At 42.9% G+C, this 24,330-nt stretch overlaps 1 protein-coding gene across 1 annotated transcript in view; it reads left to right on the forward strand.

The window, feature by feature from the left end:
* SETD1B (SET domain containing 1B, histone lysine methyltransferase) overlaps positions 1–24,330 on the forward strand; it is a 1,665,584-nt gene that overhangs the window by 983,289 nt on the left and 657,965 nt on the right. The window contains exon 13 of the mRNA XM_044068611.1: positions 16,854–17,059. Coding sequence (XP_043924546.1) covers positions 16,854–17,059 — 206 coding nt within the window. The remainder of the gene's footprint in view (positions 1–16,853; positions 17,060–24,330) is intronic.

Below are 24,330 nucleotides of genomic sequence, written 5' to 3' on the forward strand. Positions count from 1 at the left end.
ACTCCTCTAGTTGGTGCCTACCTAATAACCAGGGCCGTATCTGACCTTGTACCACTGATACTCCCGTATTTGTGCTAATTACTGGCCTCTGTACTACTTTGTATGTCTGCCCATAGATCCATTTCTTTTCTTAATGTTATCTTAGTAAAATAGCTTCTGAGTGGAGTGATGTTCTTCGTGTTTTACTGTTGCAGTCCTGACTGCTTTGGAAGCCTTTGGTCAGCCCAACTACCAGAGTAAAAAATCCCCTCCTGCCTGGGCTTTCAGGTGCCTTACCATGATATCAGAACGGTTAGGTATAAAGGGAAGCCAGCTAATGCTTTCTCATCAGTCTTTCTTGCCATCGGATCGTGAAGCAGTTCTGAGCATGTCACTCAGTCCATACCAGAGTGAGAAATCTTCTAAAGCTAAGTACCCCATTGGGGAACTCTTTTTCTTACTTGTGACTCATGTCAGATAAACTTGACAACTGTCTCCACTGTGGTAAACAAATCCCCACCGAGACTTTCATACCTTGTGTGTCACTTGTTTAGGCCCAAATCACAATGTTTTTGATGGCCGTCTGTGCACCCATTTCAATTCTAGGACTATAAGGCGTAGGGCCAAACTCTTGTCTAAGCTTCTCATCATATGATAGCATCTGTTGATCATCCCAAGGTTGAACTCCCTAAGCAAAAGAAGGAAAAAAGACCCAAACTTACGGTTTCAGATAACAGCTTTTGTCCATACACCAGTCCCCCATGGCTCATTATTGCAGAGGAAGAAGAGGTGCCTTCGCAGCTCCCTTCTGTGAGCGAGGTGGTGGCGCAGGTGTCGAGCCCCTTTGAGTCTGACATGTAGTCAAGTCCATCAACTTCAACTCAGGCCTTGGCATCCGGTTCATCGGTTGGGTCCATACCTCTCAACCTCTTAGTGCAAGAAATCTGGACAAAGCCTAAACTTTTTGGGGGACAAAGGCTCAAAAATAGGAACAGATTTTAAATATTGCTCTTACAAACCTAGAAAGTTGCTAGAATGACAGGTTTTGAATTATAATGCATTTTCCAAATGATATGAAGTCTGCAACTCAAATGAATGTCATTATTTAATGACTTCAGTCCTCTGTGATTTGCCAGAAAATGACAAATTTTATGAGGAACAGACTAAAAATATGAGCAGAAATCTGGATATTCTGGGAAAGTCTGTACAGTTGAGGTATGTTTGGTCCAGAGTAGTTCAGCAGACCTCTGCTTCTAGCGAACGATCCTCTACTGATGACATCCCTTCAGGGCGTCTGCTAACATTGGTTATTTCTTTCAAAGAGATTGGTGTCAGAGTAGCGGCTGTGCACAGGTCCAAGGCCAAAGCTACACCCAAGAAGACCTCAACCTTGGTTCCTGTGCCAAGGCGTACTGTGTTCCAATCCACAGGTTATCAGCAGGATTTGGTCAGGTTGACCAAGGACCTTATTTCTTTAGTCAGAGGCAAGCCCCCCCCCCCCCTTGAGACTTCATCAGAAAAAAAGGAAGAGAGACCCTATACCCAAGACCTTTTCAGAACCCTCCAATTCAGATGATGACTCTGATCAGGAGGACTCTGCCCTTGAAGAGGAACCATTCCTTACCTCCTTTGAGGATTCTGATTCAGAAGAGGTTTTACCTTCTGCTTCACCCCCCTGAAGAAATTACATTTGAGGAGACGCTGCATGCCATAAGAGAGTTTTCCAGTGACAGGCACAGAAATATCCCAATTGAAAAAGAGAGTCAAGGAGTTCCTTGATCTCTAACAGCACAAGCCATTTGCTGTCCCTCCAGTTTTAGAAGTGGTAAAAGATGTCTTCATGGAATCATCACTCAATCCAGATTCTTTCCGCAGCCCCTCGTAAACCAGACAGGGTTTTACAGGGTACTAGGCTCTCATAAATTCCTTTTTAAAAACCCCTCTGCTGACCCAGCACTCCTGGCCCCAAAGTAGTTAGGGCTAGTACCTCTAAAAACCCATTACATATGGACAAAGAAAGCAGGGCCCTTGACAGGCTTGTGAAGAAGGTTTACAGTTCCTCTACCCTGGTCATGAGGGCCCTCAGCTGCCATTTCCATATGAGCAAATACCAGCAATATGTTTTGGAAAAAATGAAGCAAAAGATATCAAAGTCAAAGTAAACTTTGTTGATCAGATATACACAGCAGTGGTAGCTGAACAAAATTACGTTGCTTTGGTCCCCATGCAAGATACAGCAATGAGCACATAGTTTGAAAGACAGTAAGACTAATGCACATACAGTAATAATTAAAACGTTAACACAATAGATTACCACAATTGGACAGGAAGACATTAAACAATATTATACTAGTAGGTACTGCAAGACTATGACTTCACATTGTGATTGCTTAGAATATTGCACTTAATCAGTTGTAGTATGATATAGTTTGATGTTCATATTGTACATGTATGGAGTGGTGACTCACTCCTGACTATTCCACGTTCAGGAAGTAATAGCATAACAAATCAAGCTAACTGTACCAGTTACTGAAGCAATTTGCCAGAGTGATTACTATAGCTGCTGCTTCATAGCAAGTGGCTGATCTAATTATTCACTGTCATGTCTGGCATTCAAGTTCAGCAGCCTTAACGACAGAGGGAAGAAGCTTCTGTTCAGTCTAGATGTTTTGCAGTATAAGCTGTGATACCGCCTGCCCAAGGAAAGGTGGAAGTACTTGCCATGGGCAGGTTGAGGGGGATCGTTGATTATCTTCCTAACCATTCCCACACACTGAGTCTTGTACAGATCATCCATGGATGGGAGAGCGGAACCAGTGACTTTTTTCTGCTGTCCTCTCTACCCTCAGGAGAGCCTTGTGGTCAGATGCTTTGCAGTTACCATACCAAACTATGATTTTGTTTGAGAGGATGCTGTCAGTGATCCCCCTGTAGAAGGCTTTGAGGGTGGACTGAGACACGTTTGCCTTCTTCGGTTTCCATAGGAAGTGCAGACATTGTTGTACCTTCTTCACTCTGTGGCTAATATGAGTCGACCGGGATAGGTCATCTATGATGTGCACCCCCAGGAACTTGGTGTTTTTGACTCTTTTCACTGCCTCCACCTTAATTTCCTGAGGTTGCTGCATCTCCTGAGTCCTCCTAAAGTCCATTATTAGTTCTTTGGTCTTACTTACATTTAAGGCCAGATTGTTGCTGTTGCACCAGGCTGTCAGATCCTCCACTTCATCCTTGTAGGCCATTTCCTAACCATTTCTGACAAGACCTGCAACAGTGGTATCATCCGAGAACTTGTTGATTTTGTTGGATTCATGCTTGACTATGCAGTCATGCGTCAACAAGGTGAACAGCAGAGGATTCAGGACGCAGCCATGAGGGACACCCGTGCTCAATGTAGTACTGATTGAACTGTTATTTTTCACATATACTTTTTGGGGTCGGTTGATGAGAAAGTCTAGTATCCAGTTGCATGGGGGGGGGTTGATGCCCAGCTGGATCAGCTTCAATATCAGATTTTGGGGGATAACAGTGTTAAAGGTGGAACTAAAATTGATGAACAACATTCAGACATAGCAATTCTTGTTCTCTAGATGTGGCAAGGATTCATGAACTGCTATAGGTATTGCATCAGTCATGCACCAGTTAAATCTATAAGCAAACTGTAAAGTATCCAGTATTGCAGGTTGGCTTGAAGAGATATGGTTCTTGATCAACCGCTCAAAACACTTAATTACTGTTGATGTAAGAGCAGATATCCTCCATGGAGGACAAGAACACCTCCAAGGAATTGCTAGATCTCTGCCATTCCAGTTCCCAGGTAGCTAGGCAGTCCTTGCACTGTGGATATGATGCTCTAGAGGCATCTTCCCAAGCTGGAGTCTGTGGTTCATTCATCAGAAGGCATGCTTGGCTTAGGTGAACAGCCATTACCAGAACATGTCAAATCTAAACTACTAGATGCATCCCTGGATAAGGTCTCTGTTTTTCTACCAAAGGATGAGGCTGTGTTAAAAAAGATGTAGGATAAATCACAATCCATGTAAACTGTCAGACTTCCTCAAAGTTCAGTCACCTAGGTTCAGTAGGAATTTTCCCACTAAGCATTCTTTCTTTCCCTCCCAATCAAAACCCATTTAGAGGAAAAACCCAAGAGAAAGGCCTCATAGACAGCAGCAACAATCTCAGAGGGCAAAGTAGTTATCCTCGGGAACACCCAAGCTGAGGAATGCCAGGCCACAGGGCCCTAGCAGAGATCAACAATGACTCTTTTCCCCACCCCAACCCCAGACAATATAGGAGGAAGACTTTCCCCGTTTAAGGAAAACTGGGCCCTCATCATCTTGGACAAGTGGTTTCTGGAAGTACTCTCAAATGGCTACCAGCTCACTTTCAAAGAACCATTAAAATTCTCAGGCTACCCTGATGTGCCATAAAACCAAAGAGCAGATGCAATTTCTCAGATTCACAACCTGTGCTATCAGGGCTCTGTGGAATCCGTACCAGACCACCAGATAGGAAAATGGTTTTACTCCAAGCTATTCCTGGTACCCAGGAAAGAAGACGTTTGGCACCCTATCCTGGATCAGTCCATCTCAATCAGTCCCTCCTAGTTCCAAAATTCACAGTGCTTACTCTTCAAAAGCTTCTTCCCATGATCACTTCTCAGGCCCTAATGGTCACCTGAGACCTGAAAGATGCCTACTTACATATTCCTGTAGAAGGATTCCTGCAGAAGCTTTCTTCGCTTCAGAGCAGGTACCCAAGCACTTTCATTTCTCTGCACTTCCCTTTGGCTTGTCTGCTGCTCCCAGGGTCTTCACAAAATGTTTGGCTCCTGTGATCACCTTCTGCAGAATGAGAGGCATCCAAATTTACCCTTATCTTGATAACTGCCTCATTCAAGCCACGAGATGGTCAAAGCTCCTCAAGGATCTGGCCTTCACCCAGACCCTACTCTCTTCCCTAGGGTTCAACAGAAATCCTTCCACCAGGATAGTTTTCCTGGGGGCTCTGCTGGATTCCTTCCTCCAGAAGGCCTTCCTTCTCCCACACAAGGATTCCTTTTTAAGCCAATACTTCCAGGACATTATGCAGAGGCAATGCCTTTCAGCCAGGGAATTCTTCAGAGCACTGGGCTACATGGCATCTTGTATACTAATGATTCTTTGGCCAAGTTACACATGAGGAAGCTTCAGTGGTACCTCAAGAATCTGTGGTGCCAGTATTCAGTCCCCTGAGATGGAAATCCAGCTAATTCACTGCCTCAGGGAGGAATTGGCATGGTGGGCACAAGCATGTGCACAGAACCAGGATATCCCCTTCAGGTTCATCCCTCAGTGCCAAACCTTAACCACGGATGCATCAGACACACCCTGGGGGAGCCCATTTCCAGCACCTTCTATCCCAGGGCAAATGGGAAGAGCAATTCAGGCACAAGCACATACATTGGAAGGAATTGATGGCCGTACAGAAGGGCATGGTGGTCTTCAAGGATCACTGGAATTCAGGGGTCCTACTTATCAAAACAGACAACATAACAGTGATGTGGTACATAAGTAAACAAGGGGACACCCACTCCTAACCTCTTTGCCGGCTAAAAATACAGAACTGGGAGACAGCTGATGTTTTGGGTTGTACCTGATGGCACAGTATCTTCCTGGAGCTCAGAACACTCTAGCAGACCACCTCAGTAGACACTTAATGGATCCCAAGTGGCAGTTACATCTGGTAACATTTCTCAGCATAGTCCAGAAATGGAGATTCCCTCAAACAGACCTCTGTCACTGACAAAAAATACTCAGCTAAAAAGATTCTGTTCCAGGAGCAAACTTCACATAGCTTGGAAGAAAGATACCTTCTCCTTCCTCTAGAGCCACCTATTTCTTTATGCATTTCCTCCCCTGCCTCTCCTTCCAAGGGTCCTACTAAAAATCAGGGAAGAAGGACTGAGGGTCATCCTGATAGCCCTACACTGTCCCAGGCAGCACTGGTACCCCCTGCTACTGAGTTTGACCAAATAAAAATCTTAGCAGTTAGAGAGTTGATCTGCTGACTCAGGTAAAGGGAAAGTTTGTGCATCCCAACCTGCAGGCTCTCAATCTCTCTGTCTGGATACGTCATCAAAATTCTACCATGAGCACTCACTTGAGTAGTCAGGTGCTTAATATCCTCAGTGAGTCTAGAAGACCTAGTACTAGGAAAATATACTCTGCCAGGTTGAAAAGATTCTCTATTTGGTGTCAGCAGCAAAGCTTCAACTCTGTTTCAACCAGTATTTCAGCCATTTTTGAATATCTGGCTATGTTGGTGGACAAATACCTATCCTTTTCATCCTTTAAAATACACACCTGCCATTTTAGCTCACATCCCTGCTGTTCCTCCTGTCTTTTCCCACCCCCTAATGAAACAGTTCCTTATGGGGAGTGTTGCACGTCAGACTTCACAGGAGGCAGCCCACACCTCCTTGGGACCTCAACTTTGTTCTAGAAAAAATTACTTTACCTGAACCAGCTGCTTCCACTGATTTTAAAATTATTGACCTGGAAAACTGTCCTTTTACTGGCTATCATCTCAGCTAGAAGGGTCTCTGAGTTGCCAGCCCTCATGGCAGTGGAACCCTTTCTTATATTCCACCCAGACAGAATATCACTAACCCTTCCTTTATGCCCAAGGTGGTTATGGAAACTTCCCTGAACCAAGCCATACACTTGCCTACTTTCTTTCCTAAACCACAGAACCAGGGGGACAGAATCCTTCACTCCATGGATGTACACAGGCAACTTCACTACTACCTTGACAGAACTAAAATTTCAGAAAATCAGAACAACTGTTAGTTTGTTTGGAGACTTGTGCAAAGAAAACAGTCTCCAAGTGTATTTCCTTTTGTTACACCTACCACAGCAAACGCCCACTGAATCTGTTAAGATACATTCAGCTAGAGCCACTTCTACCTCCACTGCTTTCCTGAGGGGAGTACCTCCCAAAGACATTTTAGAAGCAGCTACCTTGTCATCGATGCATGCCTTTACCAAACACTACTACCTGTCAGCCTTCTCCAAGTCAAGAGCAGGATTTGCCACTGCCATGGTGCAGGGCATACTCTCTTCTTCTTAAGGGACCTATCACCCTCATCTCAGCTTTGGGAGTCATCCCATGGCAAACTTCATGACACCCATGCAGAAGGACAATAGAGGTATGACTGCCAAATCCTACACAAATGCACTTTATAAGCACTTACAAGAGTGCATGGATCGTGCTATCCCTAATAGAACCAAGATGTTATCCTCCAAAAAAAGGAAGCCAATCTGGTGGTCCTCTGCCATAAACAAACTCTACAACAGAAGAAAGAAACTGTTGCAAAAAAGAGTAAAATCCCATGACTGGAGGAACTCCCTGGTCAACCTCAGTAAGAAGCTGAGATCCCTCATAAAATCCTCCAAAGCTAGTTACGAAAACAAAACTGCCACTGACTCTAAAGACAACCATAAAGTATTTTATAGCTATGTCAAGAATCTAAATGGGAACACTCAGATCTGCTCTGAGTTACAGCACAATGGCACTAAATATACAGAACCAACTGCTATTGCCTACATCCTAGCAGATAGGTTCAGTGCTAACTTTACCCCCCTCTCACCCCCTAGAGGGCCCATCTCTATACCGGAAGAATGCAAAGTTCCTATAATCACGGCTGCACAGGTAAAAAACACACTCTCCAAAACCAAGAACACAGCATCCATGGGACCTGACAATATCCCAGGCTGCGTTCTACACGAACTACAGAATGAACTGGCACCCTACCCAAGTACCATGTTCAATCGTAGCCTCACCTCAGGCTTTGTACCCACTGAATGGCACACCGCGACAGTTATCCCACTCCACAAAGGGGGAGCCACGACGGACCCTGGGAACTACCGCCCCGTTAGCCTGACGAGCCTGGTCTGCAAGGCCATGGAACGTATCATCATGGAACTCATAAACAAAGACATTGGTAATCTCCAAACTCAGGACCCTACCCAGTTTGGATTTGTAAAAGGCAGATCATGTCTCCTAAACCTGATTGACTTCTTTGAAGCAGTCACCAAAGCCATAGATGAGGGTAAAATGGTTCACACAACTTATCTAGATCTCACCAAGGCTTTCGACACCATCCCCCACTCTGGAATTATAGATAAGCTCACTAAACTAGGTATAAATCCCTATGTCACAAGATGGGTTGCCAACTGGCTCAAGGACAGAACCCTCACTGTGAAAGTAGCGGATTCCAAATCCGACATCAGACCAGTGACAAGTGGAGTACCACAGGGTTCAGTCCTGGGTCCTCTCCTGTTTGGTATCTACTTCTCTGAAGTGCAGGCCATCACAGAAGGTCTTTGGGTAACAAAGTTTGCAGATGACTGCAAACTAGGAGCCATAATCGAAACTCCTAATGATGTGGACAAACTACAAAAGGGCCTCACTGAGACAGATACCTGGTGTCAAAGCCATGGCCTGAAGCTCAATGCCAAAAAGTGTATTGTCATCCCCTTTGGTAAAAACTCTGTACCCATGAACTACCACATGCCGAAAATGTGATGAGACCTTGGGACACAGGTGGACAGTAGTCTCTCCTTTGATAATCACATCGCCACAGTGGTCAGGAAATCCTTCTACGTGGCTCATCTCATCACAAAAGGATTCTCATCCAGAAAAAAAGAGGTCATTGTTCCCCTCTACTCATCACTCATTAGAACCATTATAGAGTGCAGCACCCCTTTTGGTATGTACCTCACAAGACATCTACAACAACTGGAAAGACCACAGAAATACCTCACAAAGGGGATTACTGGCCTCAAACAGATGCCCTATGCAGACCGTCTCAAAAAACTACAGCTTTACTCCATCGCATATCGCCTACTCAGGGGCGATCTCTGCCTAACATACAAAGCTATGTCAAACCCAGAGCTGTTGGACATGCTCCACTTAAAGAAATCCCAATCCCCTCAGAGCTACACGCTCTAGGGACCTAAACCTTGTCACCACAATAAACAGAATATGCTGGAGGGATAGATTCCTGTCCCAGAGACTTCCCATACTCTGGAACAGACTACCTATCTATGTCAAACAGAGCTCCTCATTAGCACTCTTCAAGAAAAATCTTGATTGGATGGGAAATGGGAAATTCACCCCGGGGATCACTTCTGTGGCTCTGCTCGACAGGGGCACAGGAAAATAATTTTCTTGGGTGGCGAAAGCCAGGGTACAATTTTTGGCTAGGCTTGTATGGGCAAAAAGGGCCGATAGCCTAGTACCTACCTATGAACCTATAAGTCAGGACTGCAACAGTGAGTATGAAGAACATAGTACAAATTTAAACATGTCCTCTTTCTGTACTTTCTAATCTTGCATATTCAAGGTTTATAAAATCCTCTTTTTATTGCTCTGACATCTGCAAGATTAGTATCTGAGGTGCAAGCTTATTTGGTGGGTAAACCTTGTGTGATCTGCTTTACGGATTAGGGTATCAGTAAGAACAAATCCCTCATTTGTGCCCAAGGTAATTTCAGTTTCTTTGAATCAGGCTGCAAGTCTCCCATTGTTCTGTTCCAACCTTCAGCCCCATTGAGAGAGGATTCCTCGTACTCTGGATATACATGGGCTGCTCAGGTACTACCTTGATGGAACCAGTTCCTTTAGAATAGGCTATCAGTTATGCTATTTCTTCTTTTGGGAGTAAAAAAGAGCAACCTGTGTCAAATAGACGTTTCCAGATGGTTATTCCTTGTGTTTTTGTTGTACTCACCATGATGGACCCTTTCCAGGCAATATTAAGGCATATTGACAATATTGGAAAAAGTCAGATTCTAGAAGCTTACTAGAAACAGCTGTGTAGTCCTCTGTATACGTCTACAAGGAATTACATACTGGATTATTTGTTCAAGTCTCAGGATTGACATTCCTAGAGCCTTCTCCAGGGTTTCCTGCATCTGTATTCTTATCCCCCCAGGATGTAATAAGCTGTGGTGTTCCACCCATAGGCTGCAGCAGCAGTGGGAATGATGAATGTAGTACTGTTGTGCAAGTTGCAGTTATCCATAACAGTAGGTGTTAGAATTCGTCACTACTGCAGTAGCCACTCCCACCCACCATCCCCTATGTGTTGTGTTTGGTTATTCTTTGTCGGTTAGTTCAGGATGGATATGCTACTTTTTATTTAGTTGGCAAAGTCCTGCAGATTTCCCACTGACTGCTAATTTTCCTTCTTCAGGGCTGACCATTTAGCAGTCGGAATGAAGTTGTGCAAGTGAGCCAAAGTTTTTAGAAGCTGGCTGGTTGCTGTGTCTTGGGTAAGACACAACCCATGGGCTACTGCAGCAATGAGGAATTTGAACATCCACTGTTAATGGTTAAGTGCAACTTACACAACTGTACCATACTTTTGCACACTTGGTAGTGATTTAACCGGTGTATTTTGGTACATTCTTTGTCTTGCATGGCCCTTTTTTCTGAAGTCTCTTCTCAGATTAGCATGTCAGTGTCATGTCATTGTACTTGCTTCGTATTTTGAACATTTTTTTGTAGAAAATATCTCCTTTTTAAATAAGATTTTTTATTCTCCTTTGACCCTGCAGTAAGTGATCATTTAGGAAGTGACTGTATCACTTCAGAATTCATAACAGTGTTAGATATTGAGAATTAGGTAAGATAAGTTTGTATTCAGCAAAATTATTTAAATATGGAATGACAAGCTTGCTGACTTGTAAGAATTAAAGCAAATAATTTTGTGCAACAGTCTAAATTTCTTTTGTTCACCTACTTGTTTCAAGAGCACCTGACTGTGATGTCCTTCAAGAATGCAACTGCAGTCATAACATATGGGTTGTCCTGCCTCAGGCAGCCCTCGGTCGGCCGAATTCCAAAGTCTGGGTCCGGCGTCGGCCGGTGTCGCCTCCTCTCCGACGTCACAACGGCTGGAGTATAAAGGCATCGGCCGACGCCATCTTCTTCAGTCTTTCTTGCCGCGCGGTGCCCGAAGCAGAAGCAGTTCGCAAGTGCCGGTCGGTCAGCTCCTGTGTTTTCAGTACCGAAGTCATCTAAAAGCTAAGTACCCCATTGAGGAACATTTATTCTTGCCTCAGCCAATGTCAGAACAAATTGAGAAAGTTAATAATTGTTTGTCTTGTGGTAAACAAATACCACATAAGGACTTCCATTCTCTCTGCCTTCCTTGCCTGGGCCCAGACCACGACATCTCGGCCTGTGCTGCCTGTGCTTGCTTTAATAAGCGCACTCTCAGGCGCCGGGCAGAATTTGCAGAGGACTTTTTCGGTGAATCCTTTGCGTATATCATGCCGTCGGATCAACCAACAACCCAATCTGCTAAAAAACGCAAGGACCGGGACCGACATCCTCGGCCCGCGTCCACTACCGATGCTACTCCTAAATCCTCTGCTAGCGCTCCGGTCCCCTCAGAAGTGGTAAATCAACCACTCCAGGCCGATGTCACAGCGTTAACACGACCTTCGGTCTCGGAGATCTCTCCGGTGCCGGTTGTGGATTTTCCTCCGGAAACCAAAGTTCTGGATCTCCCCGACACCATTCCTGTGGACAAGGTAACGCCTGCACGTGGGGCTGCTAGGCCTCCTGTTTCCATGTCCATCAAGGCCTTTGCACGTGCTAAGGCTGCCAGTCAGGCCAAGGCCCATCCTAAACCTGCCCAGGCCCCTTCATCTCATAAGCAGATCATGTCTCTGGCTGCAGATCTTATTTCCCTTATCAGGGGGTCTCAGCCTCATCCGGACAGGGGTTCTCAGCCACCTGCAGAAAAAAGGCCTAGAACTGAGCAGGCGGACGACCTCTCCTCGGATGAAGCCTCTGGGGATTCTGAGCATTCTGATGCCCAAGAAGAACCCTTCCAGGCCTACGAGGACTCTGATGCTGAGGAATCAATTCCCTCTGCCTCCCCTCCAGAGGATTACTCTTTTGGTGAAGTCCTGCATTCCATGAGGGAACATTTTCAATGGCAGGGTCAGGAATTCTCTGACTCCAGGAAAAGGCTTCGTACTTTCCTTAAGCTTCCCCAGCACAGACCCTTGGCTATCCCTCCAGTTATGGATGTTTTGGATGATGTTTTTCTCTGACTCCAGTGCCAACCCTGATTCTCTTCCTCCTGCTCCTGTCAAGCCGGACAGATATTACAGGGTCCCTGACACTCACAAGCACCTTTTTAAGGCTCACTCTGTGGACCTAGAAACTATTTCACAGGGCCCTAAGGGGAGTGGCTTCCTCCTCTGCCAAAAACCCACTGCCAGCTGACAGAGAAGCAAGGTCCCTGGAGAGATAGGGTAAAAAAGTATATACCTCTACTACCCTAGCCATGAGGTCTCTCAACTGCCTTTTTCACATGTTTCAGTACCAAGATTTTCTCCTGGATGATTTACAGAAAAAGTTAGCCTCTCCTGAGCCTACTGATAAAAAGGCACTGCAGGACCATATTCATAACACTCAGCAGGTTAATAACCATTTTCTGCAGTGTGGTTATGATGCACTGGAAGCTTCATGTAGGGCAGCTATGACTGCTATGGTTGAAGGATCAGTCTTTGCCTGACCATGTTAAAGTAAAGTTACTGGATGCACCTTTGGAAAAACAAAAGCTTTTTGGTGCTACTGCGCAAGATGTATTGAAATCCATAGAGGATAAAGCAAAGTAAGTACAGACAGTCAAGGATTTCCTTCAGGTTCAGCCACCCAGATTCAGCAGAAACTGGCCCTCCAAGAATTGGTCCTTCCCCGGCTCTGACAAGTTTCAAAGGGGAAAAAGCAGACGTGCCCGAGGTAGAGGGCAATACCGAGGATCTTACAGGGGACACCAATGGCAACCTCCAACTCAAAGAAGTGGCACAGACAATTCAGCTGCACCACAAGGACAATCACAATGACTTGACTTTCGTACCGCCTACAAAGGTTCAAAGAGAAGCACCTTTGGGCGGAAAATTAGCCTTATTCTCACAAAACTGGCATATCTTAACCAAGGACAATTGGATTCTGGATTTGATAGACAAAGGTTACAGATTCCACTTCCACACATTACCAATAAAACAAGGCATGCCAAACCTGCCACATCATCTAAGGGCAGAGGCACTCACTCAAGTTTCCAAGCTATTAAGTATAAAAGCAATAGAAAGGGTTCCTCCTCAGGAACAAGGCCAGGGATTTTATTCAAGACTGTTCCTTGTTCCAAGAAAAGAAAACAAGTGGAGACCCATACTGGACTTGTCAACTCTAAACACTTTCCTCATTGTGCCAAAGTTCAAAATGCTGACTTTGCAGCAACTTCTTCCCATGTTGGGCAAGGGGTCTTGGCTGGTCACTCTGGACCTCAAGGAGGCATACCTGCATGTCCCAATCAGACAAGCTGCAGAAGATACCTCAGATTTCTTGCAGGGACAGAGCATTATCAATTCTCAGCATTGCCGTTTGGCTTATCTACTGCGCCCAGAGTGTTCACGAAATGCCTGGCATCAGTAGTGGCACACTGCAGACTGCAGGGGATTCAAATATACCCCTACTTGGACGACTGTTTCATACAAGCAGACAGCAAACAAACCTTAAAAGGGAATTTGGACTATGTCATGCATCTACTGCAGGCCTTGGGATACACAGTCAACATTCAGAAGTCAAACTTACTCCCATCCCAACAAATTATATTCCTAGGAGCCAAACTGGACACGGAAAAACAAATGGCCTACCTCACAGAGGAAAAACAGCAGCATTTACCAGAGTACTTCAAAGGCCTAGCAAAGCTTTCCCAGCTGACTGCAAGGAAAATCCTGCAGGCCCTGGGTTTCATGGCATCTTGCATCCTTCTGATACCTTTGGCAAGACTTCATATGAGAAAGCTGCAATGGTATCTAAAAAACTTATGGTCTCAACACAACAGCAGCCTAGAGGACATAATCCCACTTATTCCATGTCTGCAAAAGGAATTTCTATGGTGGGCTCAAGCCAGTCAACTAAACGAAGGCATGCCTTTCAACAGTCCTCAAGCAGACCAAATGATAACAGACGCCTCAGACCATGGATGGGGGGCGCACATGGAGGGCAGATGCATTCAAGGTCTTTGGACGCCAAAGGAAAGACATCTGCACATAAACCAAAAGGAGATGTTGGCAGTGATACATGCCATCGAGACTTTCGAAAAAACACTAAAACAGGGACAGTTGCTAATAAGGACAGACAACACTACTGTCATGTGGTACATAAACAAGCAGGGAGGCACTCATTCTTACCCCCTCTGCAGACTAACAATGCTTCTCTGGGAAAAATCCCTGAGCCTGAGGATACATTTACAATCCCAGTTTGTACCAGGCAAGGACAATGTACTGGCGGACAATCTGAGCAGAAATTTCATGGATCCACACGAATGGATGCTGCACCCTCACATTTTCTCTCAACTGGCAAGAACATGGGGAAGACCGGACGTAGATCTTTTTGCTTCCCACTTAAATCATCACCTGGAAAAGTTCTGCACAAGGACTCACCACCCTCTAGCTTGGAAAACGGATACTCTCTCCTTCAGCTGGAATTCTCTAAAAATGTATGCATTCCCTCCCCTGCCTCTGCTGACCAAGGTGATACTGAAGATCAAAGCAGAACAACCAACAGGCATCTTGATAGCTCCAGACTGGCCGAGGCAACACTGGTACCCATTGCTATTAACCATAACTCAGACCAAGCCATGGCCTCTGACCCTATGGTCCCTGCTCCTAACTCAACACAATTACAGGACTGTACATCAAGACCTGAAAACATTGCATCTGACAGCCTGGAGGCTACCATGACTTCAACACCAAACTCTCTTTCCAAATCTGTTCAAGAGATCTTGCTGGAAGCACGCAAACCTTCCACCAGAAAAACCTATTCAGCCAAGTGGAAGAGATTCAGTATCTGGAATGCCAACAGGGGTCAGGACACAGCATTACTGAGTATACCTCAAATATTAGAATACTTGGCAGAACTATTTCATACTGGACTCTCATACTCCTCAATAAAGATTCATGCCTCAGCAATCTCAGCAAAATACAACTGTGACCCTCCAGTGTTTTCGCATCCTCTGCTAAGACAGTTTCTAAGAGGGATAAAGAATATCAAACCTCCCAGAAAACAGCCAGTACTTGCATGGGATCTCAACTATGTGTTGGAAAAACTAACTCTTCCTCCATTTGAGCCAGCAGCAACCTCAGAAATGCAATTTCTGTCATGGAAGACTGCCTTCTTATTGGCAGTCACCTCTGTAAGAAGAGTTTCGGAGATACAGGCACTCATGGCAGTGCCCCCCTTCCTCATTTTTCATCAAGACAGAGTCTCTCTAAGAACCAATCCTACATTCATGCCAAAAGTAATTTCCAGGGTGTCTCTAAATCAAGCTATTCATCTACCTGCATTCTTCCCCAATCCTCAAAATAAGGGGGAAAAACTACTGCATACTTTGGACATACACAGACAATTACGCTACTACTTGGACAGAACTAAGGCCACCAGAAGGTCTGACCAGCTGTTTGTAGCCTATGCTGCTGGAGTACAAGGAAAAGCAATCTCCAAGCAAACAATTTCAAAATGGATTGGACACTGCATCAGATTTTGCTACTCTTTCCATGGAAAAGGTGTGCCAGCCAATATCGGGCCACATTCCACCAGAGCTGTAGCCACTTCCACAGCTTTCCTAAGAGGAGGGGCAACAAAGGACATTTTAGAAGCTGCTACATGGAGCTCCGTGCATACATTTACCAAGCACTACAACCTGCCCTTATACTCCAGATCCCGAGCAGGCTTTGCTTCGGCAGTCCTGCAAGGGATTTTAGCTACACCATCCTTATCTTAGTTCCATCCACCCCCAGCTTGGCTATGGTACTCAACCCATATGTTATGACTGCAGTTGCATTCTTGAAGGGCATAGTACAGTTTTGTACCTACCATAAATGTAGATGTCCGATATGCAACTGCAGTCGGATTTTCCCACCCTCCTACCCCTCTGTATCCTCCTTTTTGGGTCCCTACCCCTCTTCCCTTCAGCTGGGGGTATCTCCTGTGATGTATCTGTTTATTACTGTTGTGCATGTTTGGGATTATTTTATCCATTTACCAAATTTAGCCTTCCTAGGAGGGCACCTGGCATCTGGGGCAAGAAACACTGAAGAAGATGGTGTCGGGCGATGCCTTTATACTCCAGCCATTGTGACGTCAGAGAGGAGGCGACACCGGCCGACGCCGGACCCAGACTTTGGAATTCGGCCGACCGAGGGCTGCCTGAGGCAGGACAACCCATATGTTATGACTGCAGTTGCACATCTACATTTATGGTAGGTACAAAACTGTACTTTGCTTGTGACCCATTTGATGAGCAGCTCAGTGGTTAGTTGTCAACCTCCTCCTCTTCATTTAAGGAGAACTTTGCATCATTGCTGCAGAAGTGGCTAGTAGTAGAGGTTGGTGGCACACCAGGGGGTGCATTGCTTACACAAGCAGATGTAGCACTCAAGTGTATGGACGTATGCATGCAGACAGTTAAACATACTTATGTAGGGTATGTAGGTAAGTAAGCAAAACATTGGCACATATTATGTATATAATTGGCTAGCAGTTTTTGGTACCTCTGCCTTTCACCTTGGTATGGGATTAAGATCCTGGTGTTTAAAGGTAAATCCTTTTTGTTGAAGGAAGACTCTCTTATTGAGCAGTTAAATCTGGTACTGCTGGCAACAGCTGGAGAAGAAAGAATAAAAAAGGGCATGTTGGGGGAGGCTATCACAACTAGAGGTCATTTAGTCCTGAAAAAAAAAAAAAAAAAACAGTGTGAAATGTACCTACTCCTGTACTAATCTGGTATTTTTCTGTTGTAGAGCCAGAGCGAGATACAGATACATCAGATTTTGTCAAGGCAGATCTGGATGCGGTGGGTCCAAAACGCCGTCATTCACGACCCAAGGAGTTGGACAGTGAAGGGGAGGAAGAAGAGGAATTATCTGGAAAGGAAGAAGAGGAATCCTCCGATAAAGATGAAGAATTGGATAGAGACAAAATATCGGAGAAAATGCAGTCATACAAGGTTTGTATGAAAAAAAGTGTTTCTCTCCATCTTTAAACCCTAGCAGTGAGATAACTTGGATAATCAGCTTATTTATCCTTTTTACTTTTGTTAGGGCTATGGTGCCTGCAGATTTATGAATAGAGACATTCTTCACTTGAATTTGTTGGTCTTGCAATTAATATAAAAACACAGTCTGCCTATATACACTACAGTTGTAAAAATGATGGTAACAAGAAACACCAAAACACCACAACTTTCGAGTGCTTTCGTTCTTCAGTCTACAAACTTCATCAGATTAAAAATGCAACAAACTTATCACCACTTATAAATTACCTTAACCAATGGTTATGTGATGTTATTTAACCAATTGCAGACTTCTAAAATCTCTTGTAGCTAAAATACTTGTTTAAGGAGATAGAATCCAGTCAGGGAGGGAGAAAGGCTCCTAAATTCAACTGCCATAGTAATTCTTTTTGCTCTCCTGGCAAGTTAAAATCCTTTCCCTGTAAGTTAACACTTTTTTTTAATTACTAAAAAAAACTTTTTAAAATTAGTACATGCTAAAACTGTGCTTAGTCAGACCGTTAGTCAAGTCTTTGACTCTTATTGAGTAAACTTGTTCATACTTTGGAGCTCAACTGAGTGCATTTGCCTTACCAACATAATATGAGGAACAAGAAGGTGTACATGGCTAAATATACCAGACCTCTAGAAGTGCAAATGAAATACTCTACTTTGGAAAATATTGTTTTCTACCTTAAAAAAAACTGACACATCTATAAACCTACATATGAATATCTACCACATGGAAATGTACCTTTAGGTTTCCCAGAACCAATTGGCTTTTTATCTTTTTACCTTCCAACAGAGCCTTAATAGAAACCTCTCTCTTGTACGCTACTGTTGTAATACTACATGAAAATTTACTCAGTTCAAGATTCCCAAGAATAACTTTCCAATTGTTAAAAATACCCACAATTTTTCTAACATCCAAGGAGTATGCTGTTATGAGACACTTGTCTCTAAAACTGTCATCGACCTGGTTACTGGCTGATAAATCTTCTCTTAGTATTTCCTGCTAAACCAAACCAAGTTAAACTACTAGAGTAACCCCTGTCCAAAAATATTTAACCAAAATGTTGCATTCATTTAAAAAAAACAAAAAAAAACGCTATCTTCTGAGGTAAGTCTTGCCACCCTAATTGACTTTTAATATTCCAGCACTGCTATAATATAAATACTTACTGGCAAACAAATTCTTCCTATTAAGTCTCAACTACAAAGAGTCTTCAGATCAATAAATAGTTATGTCTAAGTAATTAATACTATATTTATCTGTAAAAGAAGTAAACAAGAAATTAGTAGACTTTTCTAGTTTGTTAAAAAAAACATGAAATGCTTCCAATAAACATTTTCCAAAGACACAATCAATAAAACATCCATAGAGCTCTATGTTATCTCTAAAATATGTGTTAGACCTCAGAAACATATCTTCTTTCCCCAACACTAAATTGGCATAGACAGGAGCTGTCAGGGCTCCCATCGCTATGCCGTTTATCTGCTGATATATTTTGTTTTCAAACATAATGAAAGTTATGTTTTAAAACCATTTCTAGCATACCAGAAAAGCAGTTAATATCTTGATTTACCAAACTAGTTGTGTTGCCTAAAAATTCATACAAACTCACCCCCCCCCCCGATCGTGTGGAGTGCTAGTATAAAATGATGCCACATCCACAGTAGCCATAAAGTCAAAACTAATATTAGGTTTCATAAAGGAAGCTATACTCTTTTTATGAAATCCCAAGAATCAATAATATGAGAAGAAACTAAACATAAACATTTCTGTAGTCTAAATAAATTTCCCCCAAGATTCCATTTTTGCTTCCTTTAGCTTCTGCTGTAGGTCTAAAGGGTGGGTTTATTTTTTATTTATGGGCTTTAGGAATCCCAGAAAAAATGTCTCAGCCTTGGATTATAAACCCTTAAAAAATGAAATAGATTGTTGCTAATTAATCCACCATTTAACAACTCCCATAAAGCATCGTCATGTTTTTCATGAGCCATATTTTAACTCATTCCTACTTATCAGTTTCTAACTAGATTGATCAGCCAGTACCTCAAACATTCGGTTGATATAGTCTTCCTCATACATCATAACTATACAATTGCCTTTCTCCAATTTCATGAACCTAACCTCATTTAATTCAGTCAGTTCACTCAGTGCTTTTTTTTCTTTAATAATTAAACTGGCAAAAACCTCTTCTTCACATTAATTTAAAAAACTTTTTAAGTAGGATGTAATATGGGTTAAATGCAGTGCTCTTCTTAAAATAATTAGTTACACATGGACTTAACTGCCTCTTTAAAAATAAGTGTTAAATTTAAAATGTGTACAAATCTAATATCAATCAAAGTATGAACCAATAAAGCCAAGGTTCAGTACCCTGTTGTGAAATTCAGACAATTTAAAGTCTGTAATATTAATGATTTCCAGTCTTTTTGGAGCTGCTAGTTCCACAGAATGAGTAATACTGGGATAACAGTGATAGCTCCTGCCTGATATTTCTCTGCTTCCCTCCCAGTTCCATGATTTTCCTCCCTGTGGTGTTTGATTGTCCCATATTAGTTGGAAAAATTTCGGTTGTCTCCTTCCATGCTGCATGTCTGGACTCCCATTCCTCTTCATCCTTCAACCCCAAGCATAGATTAAAGAATGAAAACGCTCAAAAGTTTGTGGTATTTTGGTGTTCCATGTCTACCTTTGCCATCAATATGAATGAGCAAGGCAGTTATGAATGCTTCTTTTAAAAAATGTGAAGTCCTTGCTGTTTTGATATGCTGAAAAACCCTTGTGTATGTCAAAATGACTCCAAATTCTGCAAAAAAACGTTTTTGATATTTCTAAACATTTTGTTTGTTAATTTGATTGCTGGGTAAGTGCATTGATTGTCTATAGTGAATCAGAAAATTTGTGTTGGATACTTCAGAATTTCCCTTACACTTCGCCAGATTTATTCTGTTATATCTTTAACATCAGTCTGAACTACAACCAGATCTTGGTGAGCCCTCATTTTGAAAACCTCATTCAAAGTGAGGAAGGTGTTTAGCAATCAGTCTGAACTATCACCAGTTCTATTAGATGAAGCTTCATTTTAAGAATTCATCCTACGTATAGCTCACTGTTGGAGTCATAACCTTAGGGAACTCTGCAACAGGTCGAAATAAAAAATATCTGGCCAGACTTTCTGAGCTGAGCACCCTTCCCCCTTGACCAGGCTAATATCACCTTTCCTTTGGACATCTTCATGTTGCATATATGCAGAACATACTGTTAATATATTCCTCCTCATACATCATAACTGTACAAATTCTGTAAAAAAAAACTTTTTCATAGTTCCCCACTGGGGAACCTCTTTTGTACTAGCTCTTACTGAGTACTGTTGTGCCTGATTTGGCTAATGGCTGCTTCTTTGTTTTTATTTTATTTTATTTTAATTTGCAGACATGTCTGGCATCTCCTGATGTGGAGGTATTGGTTCTGCCATAAGAAAGGCAATGAACTTGCAAATACCAGATTTCTTTCTAAAAGATAGGCACAATGTCTGTGTTTGTGTTGTCTGAGGTTGTAGCTTGACATTAGTGCTTGTGAAAAATGTCAAGAGTTCAGGCCCAAGATGCATTGCTATCCAGACCTAATTTAAACAGAAAAGGCTTGTGACTTACTTCCCCAAAGTTTGCAGTGTCCTCAGATGGTTGTCAGCAAAACATCCCCTCTAAAAGAAAAGCAGGCATAAGGAGAGTTATAAAGATCTGTGAGAGTTGTACAGCCCAGCTGTAGGACATAACATCTGTTTTGACTGAAGACTCTGGTGTTTCCCCTTTTCACTCCACCACTCCCATCAGCTATTAACAGATCCCACTGGACTGAACAGCTCTTTGATTTGACACTAGAAGATAATGCTATCTTCCCCTGAACATTATATCATTTGGTCATTAAGCAGAGATAAGGTGTTTTACTGTTGCTTATTCTAGAGGAGGACATATTCACTCTTCTACTTGGAAGTTGGACCCCAAGTGGCTGCTCAACATAAGACCTACCCCGAGACCCAGATCTCTGCCAAGTAAATTGTGCTCCTCGATGGTTCACAGTTCTGTCTCACAGGATTAGCTCAGTCATTTTTCAAGTTTATGCAGACCTTGCAGTCTGATCCAAGCAAATCTTGTATATGGAGTCATACCCTCCAAGAGGAGGAGGGGAGAGCTCCTCATTGAGAGGATGCTCACTTCTCAGACTCTGAAAATGAAGGAGAAAATCAGTACTACAGATCTCATATGTCCCTTCCTCAGACTATAAAAATGCAGGAGAGGATCTGTACTACAGATCCCAGATGTTCCTTCCTTTATCTTTAGCTTATGAAACAGATAGTGAGGATATCCTGATTCTAACTCTCCTCCAGAAGACCTATCATTTGGGGTACACTTTCAGTGATAAGAGAGCATTTGCAGTGGCAGTCCCATGAAAGCTGTAAAGAGCTGTGGCATTCTGGGGTTTGAACTTCCAAAACCTGTTGCTGTTTTCCAGTCCCGGAAGCCCTCTTAGACATGTCAAATTCTAGCATCTTGGTGGGAGATTACCAGTCGCCATCCCTACAGAGACTGGACTGTTTTGTATAGATTTCACTCCCCTCACAAATTCCCTAACAAACATCCCTGCAAATCCAGACACTGTTCCTGCAGACTGTAAGTGGAGCTTGGCTGGCTCCAGGCCATAATACATTCTCTAGTAATAAGAATTTTAAGTTACTTGATAGGCATGTCAAAAGTGTATGCCTCAACAGCCCTGACATTTAAGTCTTTTAATGGCCAGACTCGCATCTTCATTTATCAAGAACACATCCATAAGCAGCTACTGAAGAGTTGTGGGGAAGTGCAGGATGAGACAAGAAAAAGGGTGTTTTAGTCCAGTAGGACCAGACCCCCTTTCAGCTAGGAAAATGAGTTGTAAAATATGGGTGTGATGTTCAAGATGCAGCATCCAAATAAAGGTGCAACATCTCAGTGCTCCACTGGATAAAAGAGCTGCTGTTCCTAGACTTACACCTTCAAAAACGTTGGAAGACAAGGGTAAGACTTTAGAATATGTTAAGAACTTGCTCCGCCTTCCCTATCTAAATTCAGCAGGAATTACCGGTCAAAGCATGGGTCCTTCTTCTTGGAAGCAGAGAAAAGTAAAAGTAAAGCAAAGGTAGAAATGAAGTAAGGAGACTGCAAGAGGGTAGATGGAGACAAGGAGGCCACAGGGTCCTTCCACATTTAGGGAGCAGCTATGACTTCATCAGTTCCCTCCATCTCTCATTTCCAAACTACCAGTTAGGCAGCTGTTAATGGGCACTCTTCATCTCAGGCCTCTCAAGCGAATTCTGCCCTCAGCTTAGGACTAGAATTTTATGCTGGAAAAGTTGACTTTGATACCTGTTTGAACAAACTGCCTCAAATTCCTGTGTTGAAATTTCTGAAGCACAAATCTTGATTTTGTTTTTCACAAGGACAGGGTCACCTTCTCCACTAACTCCTCCTTTTATACCTAAGGTAATCAAAGAAATGGCTCTAAAACCAAGCATTAAACTATCACTTTATTCCTGCACCCTAAAATAGAGGGGTGGGAAATAGTTCACTCCTGGATGTGCACATGGAACTTTTAGGTATTACTTTGACAGAACAAAAAAAATTTAGGAAACACAAAATATCTTTGTGGCATTTGCTGAAAATCTAAATGGATAGCATTTTTGCATTCACTCCTGCCGCAAGTTACATGGAAAGCATGTAGAAAGAAAAAAAAATGTTTTATTTCTACTAGGGGCACTGTTTCTACTACTACTTTTTAAAAAATAGTTAGTACACAGGAAGGTCTGGAAGCAGCTACCTAATCCTGTCTCCATGCCTTCTGAAATCATTGCAGACTGAACCTGATTTCTAAGGTTAAAACTGTATTTACTTCAGCCATCCTAAAGGGCATGCTGCCTTCCTCCTGTATGATGTAACCAATGATGTAAGCCCATTCAAAGAAGTATTCTCATCTCTGAAAGTCTGGCTGAATGTTAGACCTCTGCCTGTGGCAGAATTCCCTAAAGTTATGACTCCAGTAGTAACCACGCTCAACCATCTAAGGTTATAATAGGTTGACTCTATAACTTTATGGTCTTTAACATCAGTCTGAACTCCCACTAGCACCCCTGATTTGTCAAGTGGGGCCTCATTTTAAAAATTCATCCATGGTATAGCAGGTCTATACATTAGTCTCAACTGCCACCAAGTCTGTTAAGACGGGACCTTATTTTAACACTTCATCCAAAGTGTGTCATCTCTGGAGTATGACCACCTCCTCCTGTGCTGCACTGTACTATCTGTATTGGAACATAAACCCAATTGCTTGAGGCTGTGGAAAAATCCACTTCCATCTCATCCTCTGACATCAGAAATAAATGTGCAAAATACTGCTGTACTGACTACATACATTTTTTTATAGCTGATGTGTCATGTCTGCTCTGCCTGCAAGGCTGGGATAAATGATGCTCTCCCCCAAAGTCACACGTCACATAAAAGCATCTGAAGAGTCTGACTGCAGTCCCTGATTCCATCCAAGTAATACACGCTAATGCCTGCCTTAAGAGGTAGGAGTGAGTGGAACTGAAATTTTTCCACATGTAAATCAGTGGAGGCGAGATGATTTTGGATAGTAATGTGGGGCCATCTGTGAAACATTTTCCATTTTCTCTCAGTTATCTGTCTCTTCCAGCCATTCTGTATATTACAGATTCTCCAAAGCTTAGAACCACTCACGTAATGTAGAAAAAATGTTCGTTAGACTTGAAGGGTCTTTGTCTTTCTGTAGCAGTGAAGTGTTTGCATACCAAACATACCAGTTTTATAGTGAAAGGTAATTATTGTTAGTTCAGAGTATTACCATTTGGTTTATGCTGTACCTCTTCTCAACTAGATGCTTGCTGGTAATTGTGGTTGTCATACAGAGAAGCTTTGTCTTTCTGTTGAGGTTCAAGGATGCTCTTAAAGCTATAAGGTTGGAGTCTTTACTTCTCTTTTTTAAGGACTTGTGATCACAGTAAATGTGTTTTGAGTCAGTACTTGACTGACTTCTGAAGATGTCTTTTCCTATCTGGGATTCTTGAACGTGGAGATATATTGCACATTACTCCTAGAAGAGCAATACACATACTTTGTTTGCTCAGAATTTTTTTTCTGTTTGCATTTTCCCCACCATGCGTGCC

This window comes from Protopterus annectens, chromosome 4.part0 (genome assembly GCF_019279795.1).
Source record: "Protopterus annectens isolate FY-2018-M chromosome 4.part0, PAN1.0, whole genome shotgun sequence".
In the NCBI taxonomy this organism is placed as follows: domain Eukaryota; kingdom Metazoa; phylum Chordata; order Ceratodontiformes; family Protopteridae; genus Protopterus; species Protopterus annectens.